Source organism: Carassius gibelio, chromosome B8 (assembly GCF_023724105.1).
Source record: "Carassius gibelio isolate Cgi1373 ecotype wild population from Czech Republic chromosome B8, carGib1.2-hapl.c, whole genome shotgun sequence".
Lineage (NCBI taxonomy): Eukaryota > Metazoa > Chordata > Actinopteri > Cypriniformes > Cyprinidae > Carassius > Carassius gibelio.
This window is the reverse complement of record NC_068403.1, coordinates 17,898,273-17,916,218: the sequence shown is the minus strand read 5'-3', so window position 1 is coordinate 17,916,218 and position 17,946 is coordinate 17,898,273. Positions and strand designations below refer to the sequence as shown.

The following is a 17,946-nucleotide window of genomic DNA, read 5'->3' as shown; positions in this document are numbered from 1 at the left end:
GAGAACTTCCTAAAGCCACAGCACATGCTCTATAGATGTAAACATGACATTGTTTGCTTGAACCCCATGACATATAAACAGTATTATGTGAATTTTGCAACTCCTTATTATGCAGTAACTTTCACAAGGTCTTTTGTAGGAAGTTTAGGGCCATGAAAGTGAACTGTATGGGTGGCATTTACTGGACCTGAAGAGGCGGTTTATTGGAATGTAAGAATTGCAGCTCTGCAAACAAAGCACCCTCATATCTAATGATCCCCCCTCCCATGTACCATCTGCATCGCTCAGCGGACCATCTCCACCCCCAACTCACACACACACACACACACACGCATTCACACATGCGGGCATCATTCATCTTACCCACAAATCTGCAGTATGCGTCGGGCGCACATTAAAACCAGCCCATAATGGCTGACGGCTTTCACAGTTAGTGTGAGAATGCTGATCGCTGACTGTTTCGCGCTGAGTGCTTCACCACCTTTTCCATAATTAGACCATTACTTTAACAGGTGTGCCACGTCCCCGCTTTCCTCCTTCCTTCTGAAAACATCTCTCCACACTCCACTTTTTATTTCATCAACTTCAGCCTGTCTGTGAAATCTAGGTGAGGTGTTAGAGGAAAGCTTGTAGTCTTTTTTTTTTTTTCACCTTGTCAGGAGAGTCAGGTGTGACATTGAGAAGTTCAGCTGACACTATAACACAGCAGGATGAAGGAGAACAGCTCGGGGAGTTAGTGGAGATGTTTGTACTGCAGAAAGTGCGTGAGATATCGCTTGACAGCCTGTGTTAGCTGCTGTACAGTTACCTAAGAAATAGCTTTTGCTATGTACACTGCCATACTGTTTCAGGATGACTTGCATGCTTCTTTAGCATCTCAACGGGCTTGGAAATATTGGCAGAGGCTCATTATATCACACTACGCATAGCGAAACTTAGCAGGTGGCACTGCTGCAGCGTGACCTGACGTGCCTCAGCGCTGTATACACGCTCTGACATGAAACACATGTAGAGCTATCGCTATCTGCCATGCGTCTTTCTCCAGCTTTTGGGCGGTTTGGTTGTGAGCCAAACTGACACAGCAAGTCTCAGTTGAGATGGCATCCATTAGTCTCTCATTGACACGTCTGTAGTGTACACAAGTGGCGGGCGCCTGCTCTGGGCCACGGGCATTGATTCATTGTCAGTTTTCCATGAATGATGATGAGCATAAGAGGTCTCATTACCTTATTATGTTCATTAAATCTTCTTTAGTTCCTGTGTGTTTGATCTCATTGTGCATTATTAGCTCCAGCAGAACACTGGGTTGATAACAGATGCTTTTTGCTGTTGTTTCTGTGTTCTTTCACTTCTCTGAAACTTATTTCAAGGCAATGACAGAGTCAAATCCATCAGGATTATGCCACTGTGCGGCTGCCATTAGACGATGCAGACTGATGTATTCTTATGCCACGCAATTGGCTGTGGCGTAATCTGTTCCACCTCACTGTGCTTCACGAGGGTATACGAGCCTCCCTACTCATGTACACAGATTATTCATCTTCTACTGTGCAAGGATGGTATTGTGGAATATTTATTTTTCTGGAATTTCAGTTTTTCTTGTGTTTAAATATTTATTTATATGTGTGTGTTTGTGTGTACACAGAGGCCACATTGCATCATAATATATGAGAATGATGCTCCAAATTGATGACAGAGCTATTAAAGTGGCAGAAAACACGTGAAGTATACTGGACATACTGTATAGAGAAGTATACTATACTATTATGCATTGCATGTTCAAAATTGCAACAGGATATTATTATAAGGATTATAATACGTCAACTGCTCAAGGAAAACAGTTTGATACTAAATGCATTTTGTTTATAGGGCTACTTGTGTATTCACAATGCCCAAAACTGTATTATTGTATTATTATTTTAACAATATTATATTTGATAAACTTTATTCAATATTTTGCGTGCAAGTAGGAAATGTACTGTGCTTGCTTTTATCTCATAATACTGGGTAAAATAAAAATGTTCACATCGCATCAAAACAACATCAGATAGCATCTGCACAAATACTGGACAAATAATATGCAGCAATTAGCCTGTAAGAATTATTATTATTTATTTATTTATTGACGTTTCAGGACGAATGTATTTGCATCTCATTTAAGGTAAGAAATATACAACAGGTGTCACTCTTGATCCTTGCCTCAACATTCCTAGTCAATAATTTGTCACATCGATAATACTTGCGGAAGTGCAAAGGACAGTGTAAGGTTGAGTATGTTATCTCGTCAGTCGTGATATTTGCGTTGAAATCTGTGCTGTTTGGTTTCCTCAGGTAAGCAAAAACGACTTACTCGCACAGTTTAATCCTTTAAATTTATCGGCCGTGATGACGTTACGACGTATAAATTGCGTGCGGATCAAGGAAGACGCAAATAAGTGACACGTACGTCTGTTTATAGTAGTATGGCAGTGAAATACTGATTCCAGTTATCGTTTAACCAAATGTACTTCTTTTCAAAATGTCCATAACTTTGTAAAAGTCTGACTCGTATTGATTTAAATCGTCTGAAAGCGCATAAACAGAACAAATATTTTTAAAGACGGGTATATATATATATATATATATATATATATATATATATATATATATATATATAAAGATAGGTTTAGAAGAATCAACAGAAAAAAAAAAAAAAAAATACCTTGCTCAATAGGAACTTAAGTTAGTTTCAACATGGGTTCTCACCTATGTGACCACTAAGATGTTCCACATGTATTTTCTAATTATCTCTTCTATGATATAGAGTTATCTTGATTTGATTTAATTTATTAATGATTTAGATATAATTCTTAGTAGGCCTATGGGAAAACTGTAATTAAAGAGCTCTGGTCATAGGCTACTATTTACCCTAGATGTGTAAAATGTTCACATGAAATCAAAACTGTCACTTTTACACATAGCTGAACTTTTTTAGCCCCTTACCTTGCAAATGCTTTAATAACAGTACTGTCTGGTAAATAGTATTTATTAGTTATTATTATTTATCCTGTGTTAATTTATGTAAGTGGGCCCCATATGTTATGTTCATAAGTAGGTAGATTTGAGCATGACCATTATTTCTCCTTGAGTATTTTCATATGCAATGGTTTGATGGTGTCCTCAGACATGTGGCATGTTGCTTTAACTAATCCTCCTTCATCTGTTGCAATGCAAGCTTGAGCCACTCCATCCTCTTTCATCTTTAACATAAAGACACTATAAGATGAGTGTGCATCATTAGTGCCACAGAAAGTCGCCCCCAGTCTGGACAGCCTGGCCTCCATTTTTCAATTAAAGTTGCTTTACAATCAAATAGCCCAGCACAGTTAGGAAAAGGCTGCATTGATTAGTGTACAAATTAACACAAGAAAGAAATCATTCTCCCTCCATAAGCTAATTTGCCATCCTCGGTTCTCCTTAATAAACCCCCTCCGACTGACTTTTTATACACAGACCCTCCACTGCCTCAGTAAATCCTGTAGATTTAATAACCATAATTGCAATAAATTCGGTAAACATTTAGATTGAATGCAATAACTGTGTCATTTACTCCAGTAGGTTGCTTTAAACGTAATTTAATAAAAGGGCAAAGGACCCTCCACATAGGCTAGTCACTAATCCTTGGTGATCCATGTGTACACATTAGGCTGAAGCATCTCGGGACGAAAATAGACAACGATTGATCTAGATTTCCTAGAAAATATCTGATCGCCATGGCTTGTTGTTTAGAGAGACTTTACTTGGTGGAGCCTAATTATGTTTGTATTGCTACTCCATTTCCAGTCATTTGTGTTGGGTCCACTGGGTCTTAACATAGGCCTATTATCATTCAAACCCTTAAAGGTGTACCACAACATTTATCTGCTTAGTTCTTTGTCTTAGATGTGAGCTGGGAAGTTGCATCCTGTTTTTGTGTTCAGAATTGTAACCCAAAACAATATGTTCCATAAACTACTAGTTTAACCAGATGTTAAGTGCACTGAGAATTTTTTTTTTTTTTACCCTAAACTTAAAATTCTGTAAATATTTACTCACCTTCATGTTGTTTTAAACCTGAATGACTTTCGTTCTTCTGTGGAATGGAATAGAATATGTTTTAAAATTAAATGAGATCCAGGCAAAATTGGACCCCGTTGACTTTCATTGTGAGAAGTCGTTTTCCATTTTATCTTCTTTTGTGTTGCAAAGAACACCTGAGAGTGAATAAATGATGATAGAATATTAATTCACTATCCCTTTAAATAGCATTTAAATTATATCTCTCTTTTTTCATGGCAGCCATTCATCCTTTCTATGTAAATTAGCAAATTATAGTGCAATGTAGACAAGCACATTTTTTGCCATTTAAACAGCTGTTTCAGGTGTCTTTATTTTAATTTAGTGAATTAATTTGCATATTTACCTGATTTGCTTAATTCCTTTAGTGAATAATGCTCTTAAACAACACAGACAGCGAGAGCAAATAAATAACACTGCCATTCTTTTGCACAATTCATTCCTAGTAAATTCCCGCCATAATGCATTAAGCTTTTTAGATAAATACCATAATGTTTTTGCTAATCTTACAGAAATCATTTTAAACAGCATTCTGTAATGCACATCTCTATAAATGTACAAGAAACACTAAATAGAGAAGATGCCATAACTATTTCAAGCACCACCTCATTTCCAGAGATTTGCTGCTGGCATTTACGCAAGTGAAAAGTTTACTCCCACTATTTAATGCGAGAATGAAGATCGCTCATCTTTATATACAACCGCCACTAAAACCATTTCATCTGAAACAGTTCAGAACATAATGTCAGCCCACTCCATATATCTGAAGCTCATTACAGGGGGAAAAGGTTTGCAGTAATTAATTACCCTGCTAATTGGGCCCTCAGCAGTATTATTGTCTGTGTCTGTGCAGCTTATTTAGTGTACAAACGAGACCTGCCGCATGATTGTTTCTCTGGCTTTAGGAGGCTCATACACCCGGCTATTAGCACAATGACTGTCATCCAGACACTGAGAGTTCAGTCTGCTACTGAAAAACCTTTATGAGAGAGTTTATTTTGATATATTTATATATTTCTATCTCTCACTCTGTCTTTGATTCCACCTGTGCATATGTGTGTGGGTCTGTGTGTGTTTGTCTGCCAAACCAATTTTTTAATAATGTACTTGAGGAGCTGCGCTCTGATTGCCAGCTAGTTACGTCAAGCAAAAAAGCAAAAGCTTGGAAACACAATAAGAGTCTTAATATATTTATAGATTGTTTTAATATGAAAATAAAATTAGATGCTCAAATCTTTATGGATGCTCTGGTGAATATTGGTCAATATTTTTCAACTGTATACTGTAGTAAAACTACATTTATTGTCAATGTAAAAAAAAAGTTACGAAGCAAACGTAGTTTTCAATAAAGATTACAACAATTTTTTTTTTTACAGTAAATCATAACAAAAATATCAGGAAACATACAGTTTTACTGTTTTTATCTACAAATCACGAGGTAATTCACATATTTTACATTTATAATAATTTTGCAATGACATTTCATGTATTTGCCTGTTAATTGTAATATATATATATATATATATATATATATATATATATATATATATATATATATATATAATTTTTTTTTTTTTTTTACTGTAACATTTTACCATATCATTATATTTAAAATTTCCTACAGTGACGATTTGTACATTGTTAGGAGGGTTAGTACACAAACTCATGTCATGTATTTTACTTTGAAACTTAATATCTATTCGTGTTAAATAAATCTGCATTTGGTTTCAGCTTGCTGGAGACTTGTTATACATTGCTAAATTGCAGTTTTACTCAAAATTGAACATTTAAAAAGTAAATTGTTTTATTTTCTTTCCTCCCCGAAAGCCAGCAACTTAATTTACTGATAAAGTTTTTTTTTTTTTCTGCTCTTCCTCTGGCCGGCTAAATGCCGCGAATCCTTCGGCCTACCCAGAGGATAGATTTTAACAACTCTTTCAGATGAGGCCTCCAACAGAGCTTGGCACTAGTGCCCTGTGTTTGTTTAAGACTCAGATGGCACTGACACAAGGGTGGCTGCGCTTCTGCAACTCTCAGCAATCCCAGGGCGCTGAGAGGGGAAACTAGGACAACAAGTATCAATGGCCTCTAGGATAATGTTTTGTGTGTGTGTTGTCTGTTTTGTGTGTGGGTGTGCCTCAAAAAACACTGAGAAAAGAACCAGGGCGGAAAGAGAGAGGGGAAGTTTTGTGAATAAAACAAAGCACAAAGCTAACACTGTATAAAACAACTCTGCGTTAAGCTTACGGGCAGCTAGAGTTCTTCCTCTCCGCTTTCCTCTTCTCCATCCGTTTTCTTTCTTCTCTCTCTCTCACTTCCCGCCCCACCCGCCAGTCCCCAACTGTTGCCGTCTCCGGCGGGTTGTCTGTGGGTTGGCACGTTGCTGGGGTTCTGCCCACTGGCGATGAGGATCCGGTGTACGCCACATGGTACCAACGTGTTTTCAGAGGCCCTGTTCTACTTGGCCTTTCCCTCCATCACACACAGCAGGATGCAACTGTTTCACTTTGTTTGCACAAACAAACACATTTATTTATTAGCAACCTTTACAAAAACCAAATATAAATGAATTTGAAAGATTTGTCTGTTTTTAAGAGCTAGTTTTAGTAACTGTTCTCAAGTTTGACTGTTTTAAACTGATTATTGGTAGCTTCTAACAGTCAAATCTGTCCACTGTCACTTTGTTTGCACAAACAAACATATTAACAACCTTTAAATAACTAAATATAAAAATGTATCTTTCAACTAGCTTTTAGTAGCTAGTTTAAGCAATTATTTTTTAATTATTAACAGCTCCTGTCAATCCATGCATCGCTTTGATTGTACAAATTTACAGGTTTATTAAATCGATGTGCAACCAAATTTAAAGGGTGAAATGCTCGTTTTCAATCAATATCCTGTTAATCTTGAGTACCTATAGAGTAGTACTGCATCCTTCATAACTCCAAAAAGTCTTTAGTGAAGTGAGTGAAGTGACATTCAGCCAAGTATGGTGACCCATACTCAGAATTTGTGCTCTGCATTTAACCCATCCGAAATGCACACACACAGAGCAGTGAACACACACACACACACTGTGAGCACACACCCGGAGCAGTGGGCAGCCATTTATGCTGTGGCGCCCGGGGAGCAGTTGGGGGTTCGATGCTTTGCTCAAGGGCACCTAAGTCGTGGTATTGAAGGTGGAGAAAGAGCAGTTCATGCACTACCCCCACCCACAATTCCGTCCGGCCCGAGACTAGAACTCACAACCCTTCGATGGGAGTCCAACCCTCTAACCATTAGGCCACAACTTCGACTTTAGTTTTATTATATTCATAAGAGAAAGATAGTCTGTACCGATTTTTCCCGGAAAAACATGACCGGCTGGAGGCGTGGCGTGTGGGCGGAGCTAAAGAATCACGAGCGCCAGTAGGCTTTTGCGTTGAGAGCGTTTGGAAGTTGTGACATTACCGTGAGGAAAAAAAAAACATCATCCAAAACAAACCATGGCTAACAGTCAGATTCAGCCGTTTATTTATGATCCAGAATCAGATCCCGAGGCTTAAACTGAACGAGAGCAGCAGCAGCAACGACTCGCTCCGTGCGGGGCTCGAACCTGGGTCTCCGGCATGGAAGGCGGACGCACTAACAAGGAGGCAGAGATATTTTAAGCAGTTTTACTCACCGCCTGCGGTTCCAACACACGATCGTGACCCTTTTTCGTTGGGATTGCATCATCCTTAAGAAATAAACGATACGCAAATCCATCGTCAAACTGGGCCTTGTTTGTAAAACAAGCATCTTCGAAATGCAGGGAACAAACAAAACACTTGCACAACTCCGTTGATGCTCTGTAAAAACAAACTCCATCCACTGGTCCTTTAATGCTGTTTTTTGTTTTGGTAATCTGTGCAGGGTTGTCTTGCCCTGGCAACCAAAAACACACTTCTTTTGTGACATTTCGCGACGCTCTCGCTCTGATCAGTGAATGTCTGTGCTCTCAGTCAGTGCTCTGCTCTACGGGAGCGTGCGCTCTTCCGGCAGACGTGCCCTCAGGACCCATATAAGGAAATTCTGCTCCATCTAACGTCACACAGAGCCATACTCGAAAAAAACTTTCCGAAACTTGTGACAAACCGGAAGGAGTATTTTGGGAACAAAAATACTCCTTCAAACTACAACTTAATTTTTGAAACTTTGTCCATGTTTAACATGGGAATCCAACTCTTTAACAGTGTAAAAAACTCAGTATGCATGAAATAGCATTTCACCCCCCCTTTAAACTAAATCACATACTGTAATGTTAGTTTTATAGCTGATATTTTTAGAAATTGTCTTTAAAAAATAAAGTGAATTTTGAGTATCGGCAGCTTTCAATACTTACCTCTTTTTTTTCACAGCCAAATATAATCAAACACTCAAAGCTATTTGTTTTTTGCAGTAGCTGGTTTGAGCAAATCCTGAAATTTTGAATTGGATGCAACTGTTTTACTTTGTTTGTTAAAACAAAATTGTTTATTTAAAAAAAAAAAAAAAAAATTTAAGTAGCTAATACTTTATAGCTTTGTTTTTTTTAAACTCTGATTATCAGTTTTTTTGCAGCACTTGTCTAACCAACAGGATGAAACGATTTTGTTTTGTATTTGCGCAAACAAATACAACAACCTTCACACCAGATTTTAACAAAAGCTAAAAATTATTTGTTTGTTTTTAAAAGCTAGTTTCTGCAAGTGTTTTGAAGGTTTTTTGATGATCATTCATCAGTCATCGTTTCACCTTTGTTTTGCAATCAAAATGTATTTGTTGTCATTAATAACCTTTACTTAAAAATGTAAGTTTGTTTTAGCTGCACTTCTGAACTTTATCAACAATCTCAAAACAGATGCAGCCGGTAAAGGCACAGGAGACTTATACTTAAGTGTCACTTTATTAATTGTGAAGAGTTTTCTTCATACTTCTCACTTTACTAGTCCCATTGCTTAGCAACTGTTTTCAAATTCAGGCTGCGTTGCCTGCCCTAGTTGTGTGGTGGCATACAGACTCCTTCGGTGCCTGGTTCCTCCCTGTTTGACTTTGGGCTTCACAGCTCCGGCTCTTTGTTTACGCTGACAAGAGGAGCGGGGCACTGACCTGGAAAAAGTGGCCAGGACGGGTTGTCTTGTAAAGGGAGGAGGGAGCCGGTGAAGGAGGGGAGGATATTGTGGTTGATGTATAGACTCCTCCTGAGAGCTTTCGTCCTAGCCAACGGCTGCAGCTCCACCAGACTCTTGCTGTCTCTGTCCACCACTTTTTTTTTTCCCTCTATGTCCGTTTTCCTGTCAGGTTGTCTGTCTTTTCTGAAAGTTTAATGTATGCCTGTCAAGACCTCACAAAAGATCACTTCCGAGTTGTGCGTCATTCAAAACAGAATTTAAAATGGCAATTTAAAGGAACAGTTCAACCAAAAATGAAAATGTTCTCACCCTCAAGCCATTCAAGATGTAGATGAGTTTGTTTCTTCACTGGAACTTTAGCATTACTACATCTGTAAGAAACAAAACCAAAACAAAGCAAGTTGTGTAGTGCTTATTTTCTCCAAATCTGTTCCAGTGAAGAAACAAACTCATCTACATCCTGAATGGCATGAAGGATTTTGATTACCTATTCCTTCAATTTCAGTTTGGTTTCTCAATTAAAGTTGAATTGAGATAAACAGGATGCAAAATTGTACTTTCTTCAATTATAATTAAAATACAGCTTGTATAACTGTATGCATATAATACATTTAATTTTTCTGAATTAATAATTAAACATTATCATAGTAATATGCATGAAATTATATTATATTATATTATGCAGCTAAAAATTTTTTGCTAATGAAATTTCTGTTGTGTGACTGTTTAATTTTAATTCAGTCCATTCAACTTTTTGTTATTTCATTTCTAATTTAATATCCTGTGGAAAATTTTTAAATAGCGATTGCATCACTACAATTGTTTTAACTATTTCAGGAAGTCAGCTTGATCTCTACAAAGCACAATGAAGTCTCATTTAGCTTGTTCAAGGCCTTCTTTGTGAGGTATTGTCTCATCCTTGTTGTCCCATGAGGGGCCGGTGGTATTTTTACCCTTTTTGGAGGCTGAAGATTCTTCTCCACTTGCGTAGGGCTCTAATGAGATGGAGTGAGAGCTCAAGCAAGCCTTAATTAAGCCAAGTATGCACAGAGCAAGGCAAAAAAGGAAACACACACACCGTCCATATATTAACTGGATCTCACCTCAATGCACATTCTCCTCTCTGTGTATTTTTTTTTTTCATGTAGGTTGCACAAACAACAGATGGCTTCGACGCCAACCTGTGGAAGGACAGCATATTTAAATCCAAGGTCACACGCTATCTTTGCTTCACCCGGGCTGCCACCTCCAAAAATGTAAGTGAAAACGTGTACGTTTTAACATGCTCATTACAAGTTTTTCTCCAGTTTCTTCACACGCCGTTAGGGTGCGTTTGCCCCGTTTGCTTCAGTCCATCCCTCATTAGGGTTCTGCTCAGATCTTTGATCACAAACTCCTTCAAAATATGTTCCATCCTTTAAAGTGAAGTATCTAAACCGAATGCAAATACCACTCTGAATTTAGAATGGTTTGAGATTTTTTTTTTTTTTTTTTACTTGATGTATGAAGTCCCAGCATGCTTGCATTTGAAAATTTGTTTATGATTTCCAGTTCCCCCGAAGGAATTTGGTTTATGATTATTCATAAACGCAACTCTGCGCGTTAGTATTTATGATTTCATTTGGCTCAATTAACCTGGTCCCTGCAGACAGTTTGGATACCTCCCAGCCATTCATCAAAGATGAAGAACACATCCAAAAAATGTCAAAATTTGGTTATGGGGATTCTTGCTTATGAAATATGACACATCAAACAGCCATCCAATATGCCTGCTAAAGGAGCACCTATTTTAAAAGATTCCTCTGTGAATTGAAACTATTTGAACATTTACCTCTCGTTTGGCTGAGCTAAATTGAGAATGAGTGCCTTTTTATGTGCAGGTATCTGTCTTGAAAGTGAAACAGGTGGCCCAGTCATGCTATTCAGGTTATTGGTCTTCATTTAACGTGAACAATAATGAGTAAGCGAAGGCAACAAATAATGTATTTTTGGGAAACATTCTATACTTGTTCTAAGTCTAGGATTAAAGATCCTAAAAATCTGTATTTATTTAAATGGATGTTGTGTTCATAATTGAGTCTAGCCTGCTGATGGGTTGCTTGTATGGAGTTTGTGAGGATGGTGAAAATAGGATGTGGCTGATGATTGTTTGAGTGGGTCATTGTTATTCAGTGTTACATCTCACCATTGCATCTGCCATTTTTCTTTTGTATGTGCTGTTGCAACAAAGCACATTTTACTGATTCATTAAAAAATATTTTAAATACACTTTTAAAAAAAAAATCTAAATTGATTGATTTTCTTCATAAATGTTTTCTTTCACCTTTATGAATGGTTATAGCTGACTTTTCTATTTTAAAAATCATCATATTGTAGAATCAATATGTTTGAAAACCCCTATTTTGTAGACTAAAAAATGTCATGATAAATGTGGTGTTTCATGCCACATTCAAGGGCACTCGATACCCTATAAGACACGTGTGGTTAAACATTCACGATCACATGGTTAATCATTACGGTCACATTAACCTTTGGTCTAAAAAAAAAAAAATTCTCTGCAGGAAAATGTTGTTTCTCTCCTAAGTTTACTGAGACAGATGATTGGACAAACCAGTAATTTTGGGCAATATTAAGATTCAGTTTGTCATTATCGGTTAGTTATTAATTTGAAAATGACTGTGTGGCCCTTCTTAAAATCAAAATTTACCTTATTTAATTTCTTAATTAATGTTTGTAGTTCCCTTATCAAAAGCTACTCTCGATGCTGCGCTCAATAGTGCTAATGAGAACAATCTATGTTCAACCGGTTGTGAAGCATTGTGTGACAAATACACCAATAATATTGCATCACAGTCCGGCCCATAGCTGGTGCCGGAAGTAAGAATCCAATACAATTTTCTCCATTGCCAGTTGGGGTATAAGCCATAAAAACGTAACCATATATGGTAGACTTAAAAACCAGCTACGGCTGTACTAAGCGATTGTATATGCTCATATAAATGCTAAAAGTTCATGGGGCACTAACTTTGTTTTGAGATAAATGCCTTTTATTCGCAATGTCTTGGATAAGTACTTCATCACCCACAATCCTGAACAATCTCACAATCCCACAGTGATGCATCTGATTGGTGGAACGCGTGGAACTGTCTGGTTAAGCCCCGCGAATTAGGGATGCACTGAAATGAAAATTCTTGGCTGAAACCGAAAACCGAAAAAGAGAAAACCAAGGCCGAAACCTGACCCGAAACACTGATAGAAATTATGCCAATTATTAGTACCATTGCATTTATTGCTATGACCGTGTATTAACTTTACTAAAATTAAGACATTGCAATTGCATAAATTAATATTAAAGTTTCAAAGATAATTACAATTACATAACTTATTTTTAAAAAAAACACACATAAAAATACATAATTACAAATGATGCAAATATTTATTAAGCACATTGCAACAATGCACAGTATAAAATAAAATTCAAACTAAAAATTGATCCCACTCATGTGTATATTTAATAATAATGTACATGCCTACTGGCCTGCAGAAAGGTTTTAAAATGAACAGTTCTCTCATAAAAACAAAGTGCATTTAGGTGAAGTGCATTTGAAATTTTTCTATGTAGGACTAGAAAGTGCATTACTTCTCCAGTTGGCAAGACTGTTATCACTTCTGGGGATGGGGACTTCAGACAGATAACCATCTAGCTGTTGAGCAGTTGAGCTTGTCATCTGCCTGACATTTGAGAAATATTTGAGAGAGTGTATTTAAATAGGGCCAGGGCATAAATAAACATTTTTATCAAATTAAAGCAGAAATCTAGCAGAAAATCTAGCATAAATATGGCTACAATCTGATATTATGTATGTATAAATGTTTGTGTGTGTGTATGTGTGTGTGTATATATATATATGTAGTAGCCTAAGAACAAAATAGCCAACGTATTATTATTATTTGAGGCACTTTCTTGCAGAATTCCACTGAACATATCAGACAACGATGGTGCATGCCACTCATCTGGTGCAGAGAGGTTTTTTTCTGCGCTCTGATCTGTCTCCTGCGCTTGGCGCTTCTCCGTAGTCCGTATCCGCGCGGGTTCTCCGCATCCAGCGCGGCCTGGATCATTTCTCGTGCGCGCTGCCTTATTTCCGCATCCAAGTAATGGACTTTATAACGAGGATCAAGCACATTCGCGATGAAGTGCAGAGGATCCGAAAAGATCTCGGTGAGAAGTGTGCTAACAGACTCTATAGGACTGTACTTTTCTTTGTTTTTACTTCGTGGTCCGTCTTAATCTCTTTGTTAGGAGACGTTTTAGTGCTGCGAATAAAGGGATACGAAGAGAGAGAATGTTCTCAGTGGTGTTAAGTGAATGTAGCGTGGAGCTCGTGGTCTGCGCTATGCAGGTGCACGTGCTCGTGCAGGTCTCGGTTTCTTCTTCTTCTTCTTTTTAATGTTAAACGGCGGTTGGCATCCAGCATAATGGGCTAGGTGCACAAGATGGCGCCGGTGAGCTTCAGCGACGCGAGTGTGTGCGTACTTATTTCCGGTCTTGCGACGCTCGCATTGACTGTAATGGAAACTTGCACACGGATCTTGGCTAGATGTATATAATTAATGATTTTCAAATTTAACAGCCGATAGTGGTATATCAAAAACATGGGGAAACATCCTCCCTATATTTTGCGTACATCTGTGTGGAAATTCATCAAGATACAACGCGGAGATTGCTTTATTCTTCTGTTGATTATGCGGATCAGCGTCAGGTCAGGACCACAGGGATTTCTTTTTTCAAACACAAACCATTCAAATATGCAATACTTTTCATTTTGAAGAGCAGGTTTTGTTCTGTTATGTAAGATAAATGTTTCTGACTGTCAAACAAGACGCACAGAGATTTCTGATAAAGCATGTTTTATTAACTTTATTTGATAACATAATTTATAACTAACTGTACAATAAACGTAATATAATTATGGTATGTTTGCATTAAATAAAAGATCGCTGTTTGCATTCATGTGTGTTTTTATTTGTTTTATGAGATCTGTAGCATAAATCATTATCTGTCTATGTATATTGTTATTGTTTTGCATTAATTATCAGATTAAACATATTAAAATTAGTCACGTATTTTTTACTGTGTAAAATAATAAAATATGTTGTGAAATTGAAACAGACTGATGTATGTGTACAATTGAGAAATAGATTTCTGAAGATAAATCGCAGACCACGTCTCACGAGGTAAATATTTAATATAAAAATAATAATAATAATGCAAACATTTTCGAGAAATAAGTAATTTGTACATTTACATATTTGGTAAGATAAAATACATTATATAGCTGTGTATACACGCCATGAGTTCAACTTTCATTTCCTGAACAGTAGTGAACATTAGTGTATTTAAATCATTCACCGGACCCAAACATACACACGTTTCAAATCCACTGGCTCAGTTAACATTTGTAGTATAGTGATAATAGCAGTGTATATCTTATTTGCATATGAAGTGATATTATAAATCCTGTAAACATATAGAAGGTAATATATGGACACCTCCAGTTTTCTGCACTGACTTTAAGCACAACCGGAAATATCTACGCACACACTCGCAAGACCTGAAATCCAAGATGGCGGAGATATGCAACTAGCCCATTGGTGCATTACCACCACAGGTCTCGGTTTCTGTTTGCGTCATCACAACATTTCGGTGGCCGAAATTTCAGTGCATCCCTACCACGAATGTCCATGAAGACCGAAGATCATTAATAAAAAAAATTAAAAAAAAAACTTTGTTGCGTTTTTGCACGGTAGACTTATCAGTGCAATCATCTCCTTGGCTGCCATGATGGATTTTTTCAAGGAGGGAAACAAAAGTGTTAAAAGGGGTGAAACCCACTTCAGATCGGGTCATGTAGTTGAGTGTAGCATGTCCGAGGGTCAGCTTGTGGGTTTCGTAAGGGCCAGCATGAGAGACCTACAAAGTTTTGGTGAGTTTTGCAGAGAGGTTGGTAACATTAGTTAGCATTATTATTCCCTTTAGCTAGGCTAACTGTAGCCTTCATAAGGTATGAGTAATATCAAGCATTTTATGATGGCACTGTCAAAACAATAACTCTTCGTGCATTTACTGAACATTGTAATAATTCATGGCAACGACATGTGTTGATGACTGAGCGGTGATTGCAGTCAGGTACAAAGCACTGCACCATGTTGCTGACGTTATCATTAACCGATTTCACACACGCACACAATATACACAATGAATATAAAATTCAAGACACAATACCTATATAAAACACTATTTATTTACACGATTAATACTAAAAGAACTGCTATGAACTGCACATTCACTATATAAAATAAAATTCACTGGAGGAAAAAGTTTGCGTGGCCGTCGTCAGATTTGGAAGTTGCTCAAAAGGCTCTTTCGCGGTTCGACTTCAGTGAGGCGTGGTGGTTTATGGGATGAGTAGTTCCTTCACTCGGAAATGAAAATATGTACACAGTCTTGTACATTTGACTTTTTTTGTATTTTCTCTTATTGTTTTCCCTCGAAATGATATGTTGTATTCTTATGAGTTCAGCCGTAGCTGGTTATCCTCAGACATGCTCTAAAACTCTTTATATACGGATTTTCCAAAATGTCAATGGGAAAAATTAATGGGAAATTTATTTCCAGCACCTAAGCTCTCTTGGGCTGTGGGCGGGACTGTGATGCTCTATAGCCCCCTTCCTCAAATCTTACCCTGGAGGTCCAATGCACTGCAGAGTTTAACTCCAACCCTGATCAAAGTCACCTGCCTGTGATTTTCTAATGATCCCAAAGACATTGATTGGCATTGATTAGCATACTCAGGTGTGTTTGATTAGGGTTAGATCTAAACTCTGCTGGAAAGTGGATCTCGAGGTCCAGATTTGAGGATCCCTGCTCTATAGGATTAGATAGCCTCGGCAGGTGACGTCATTGATAATGTGCACCTGCAGGTTATAAATAGATGTGAAACGGACACATTTTCAGGTTCCTTTGGCTTCAGAGACCGCATTTTGTGTGTGTGTGTGTGTGTGTGTGTGTGTGTGTGTGTGTGTGTGTGTGTGTGTGTGTGTGTGTGTGTGTGTGTGTGTGTGTGTGACGCTGCTGAAAGCATTAGTTTAAAAGGGAAGCAAGTTGAGAGTGAAAATGAAAGTTCTAACTATTCTTGCTGATTCTAGAAGAGATGTGTACCTCGCTCTCCATGGCCGATCTCTGAAGAGAAATTGCATGTTTATTGTTTGGAAGAAAAGCATGCTGCTTTCACGTTCTAGAGTGGCAGTTGTAAGCACTGCGGTTGAGTTCCTATCTGCGCTTAGGCTCTTTTCTCTCACAAGCTCTTTTCTCTCAAAGTTATTTTGCATCCCGCTCATTAAGATCACGCTCCAATCTGGAAGATCGTACAGTTCTCGCGCCCACCTCCGAAGCGTGCCCAGGCACTTCTTCGGATTGGGTAGAGGCTGCTGTAGCTCTAGCTTCTGTTGAAGTGGACATTGAGATTGCTCTCTGTTAGCGTTCCTTTTTGCGATTATAAGCACATGACAAGGATGCTAATGACAGACGCTTCCCTCATTGGCTGGGGAGCGGCCTTAGATGGTCACCCAGCCCAAGGGATCTGGAGAGGTCATCATCTCGATTTGGCATGTCAATTGCCTCGAATTGAAGACTGTATTTCTGGCCCTGAAATACTTCCTCCAGCAGTTATGAGGCTACGTATCAGAAGTGGACCTCTTTGCTTCACAGAAGATGGCACAATGTCCCCTCTTTTTCTCTCTGACTCATCCGGCTCCCCTGGGTCTGGATGCGATGGCCCATGCATGGCCCAGACTGCATCTTTACGCCTTTCCTCCGATTGCTCTGCTCCCGGGAGTCCTGGCCAAGGTCCGGCAACTGGGGTCTTGCTTCTTATTGAAAGCGCCCCGTTGGCCGACCAGAGTCTGGTTCTCAGATCTAATATCCCTCCTCGATGGCTTACCATGGGCATTTCCAGTCAGGAGAGATCTTCTCTCTCAGACACAGGGGACAGTATTTTTTCCGGCCTGAGCTCTGGAACCTTCACGTCAGGTGCTGCCTCAGGGCAAACAGTTTCACATTGGGTGAAGGATGCTACTGCTCAAGTGTGCGGCAGGTTGGTCCTCTCTGCACACATTTGTCAGGTTCTATAGTTTGGATGTCCATCCTACTCATTTTCAAAGCCTTCTGTCCTCCGTCATTAACAACACCGGTGCAGGAAAGACTTCACCTACTGTGTCCAGTACATGCTCTTCAGATTTACGTCCACCACACTAGCCAGTGGCATAAGTCAGAGCAGCTTTTCATATGCCATGGGGGCTGCCATCAGGGGTGCTGCTGCCACCAGGCAAACAGTTTCACATTGGGTGAGGGTTGCTTTTGCCCTAGCCTATGAGGAAAGTGGTCAAACTTCACCTCTAGGAGTAAGTGCCCATTCAACCAGTGTGGTTGCATCTTCAATGGCTTGAGCAAAAGGTGTGATGCGGCAGGTTGGTCCTCTCCACACACATTTGTCAGATTCTGTAGTTTGAATGTTGATGCGGTGGCGTTGGTATTTTCATTCCCATTAGCGCTGTTGATCGTAGCATCGAAAGTATCTTTTGATAAGGGAACGTCTTCGGGTTACTTGACTGTAACCCTGTTCCCTGAAAAAGCGGGAACGAGATGTTGCGCCTC

At 38.6% G+C, this 17,946-nt stretch overlaps 1 protein-coding gene across 1 annotated transcript in view; it reads left to right on the top strand.

Annotated features, from left to right (window-relative positions):
• The window catches only part of mvb12bb (multivesicular body subunit 12Bb), a 68,478-nt gene that overhangs the window by 3,451 nt on the left and 47,081 nt on the right, over positions 1-17,946 (top strand). Inside the window, exons 4-6 of the mRNA XM_052564320.1 lie at positions 660-764; positions 2,273-2,331; positions 10,379-10,486. Coding sequence (XP_052420280.1) covers positions 660-764; positions 2,273-2,331; positions 10,379-10,486 — 272 coding nt within the window. The remainder of the gene's footprint in view (positions 1-659; positions 765-2,272; positions 2,332-10,378; positions 10,487-17,946) is intronic.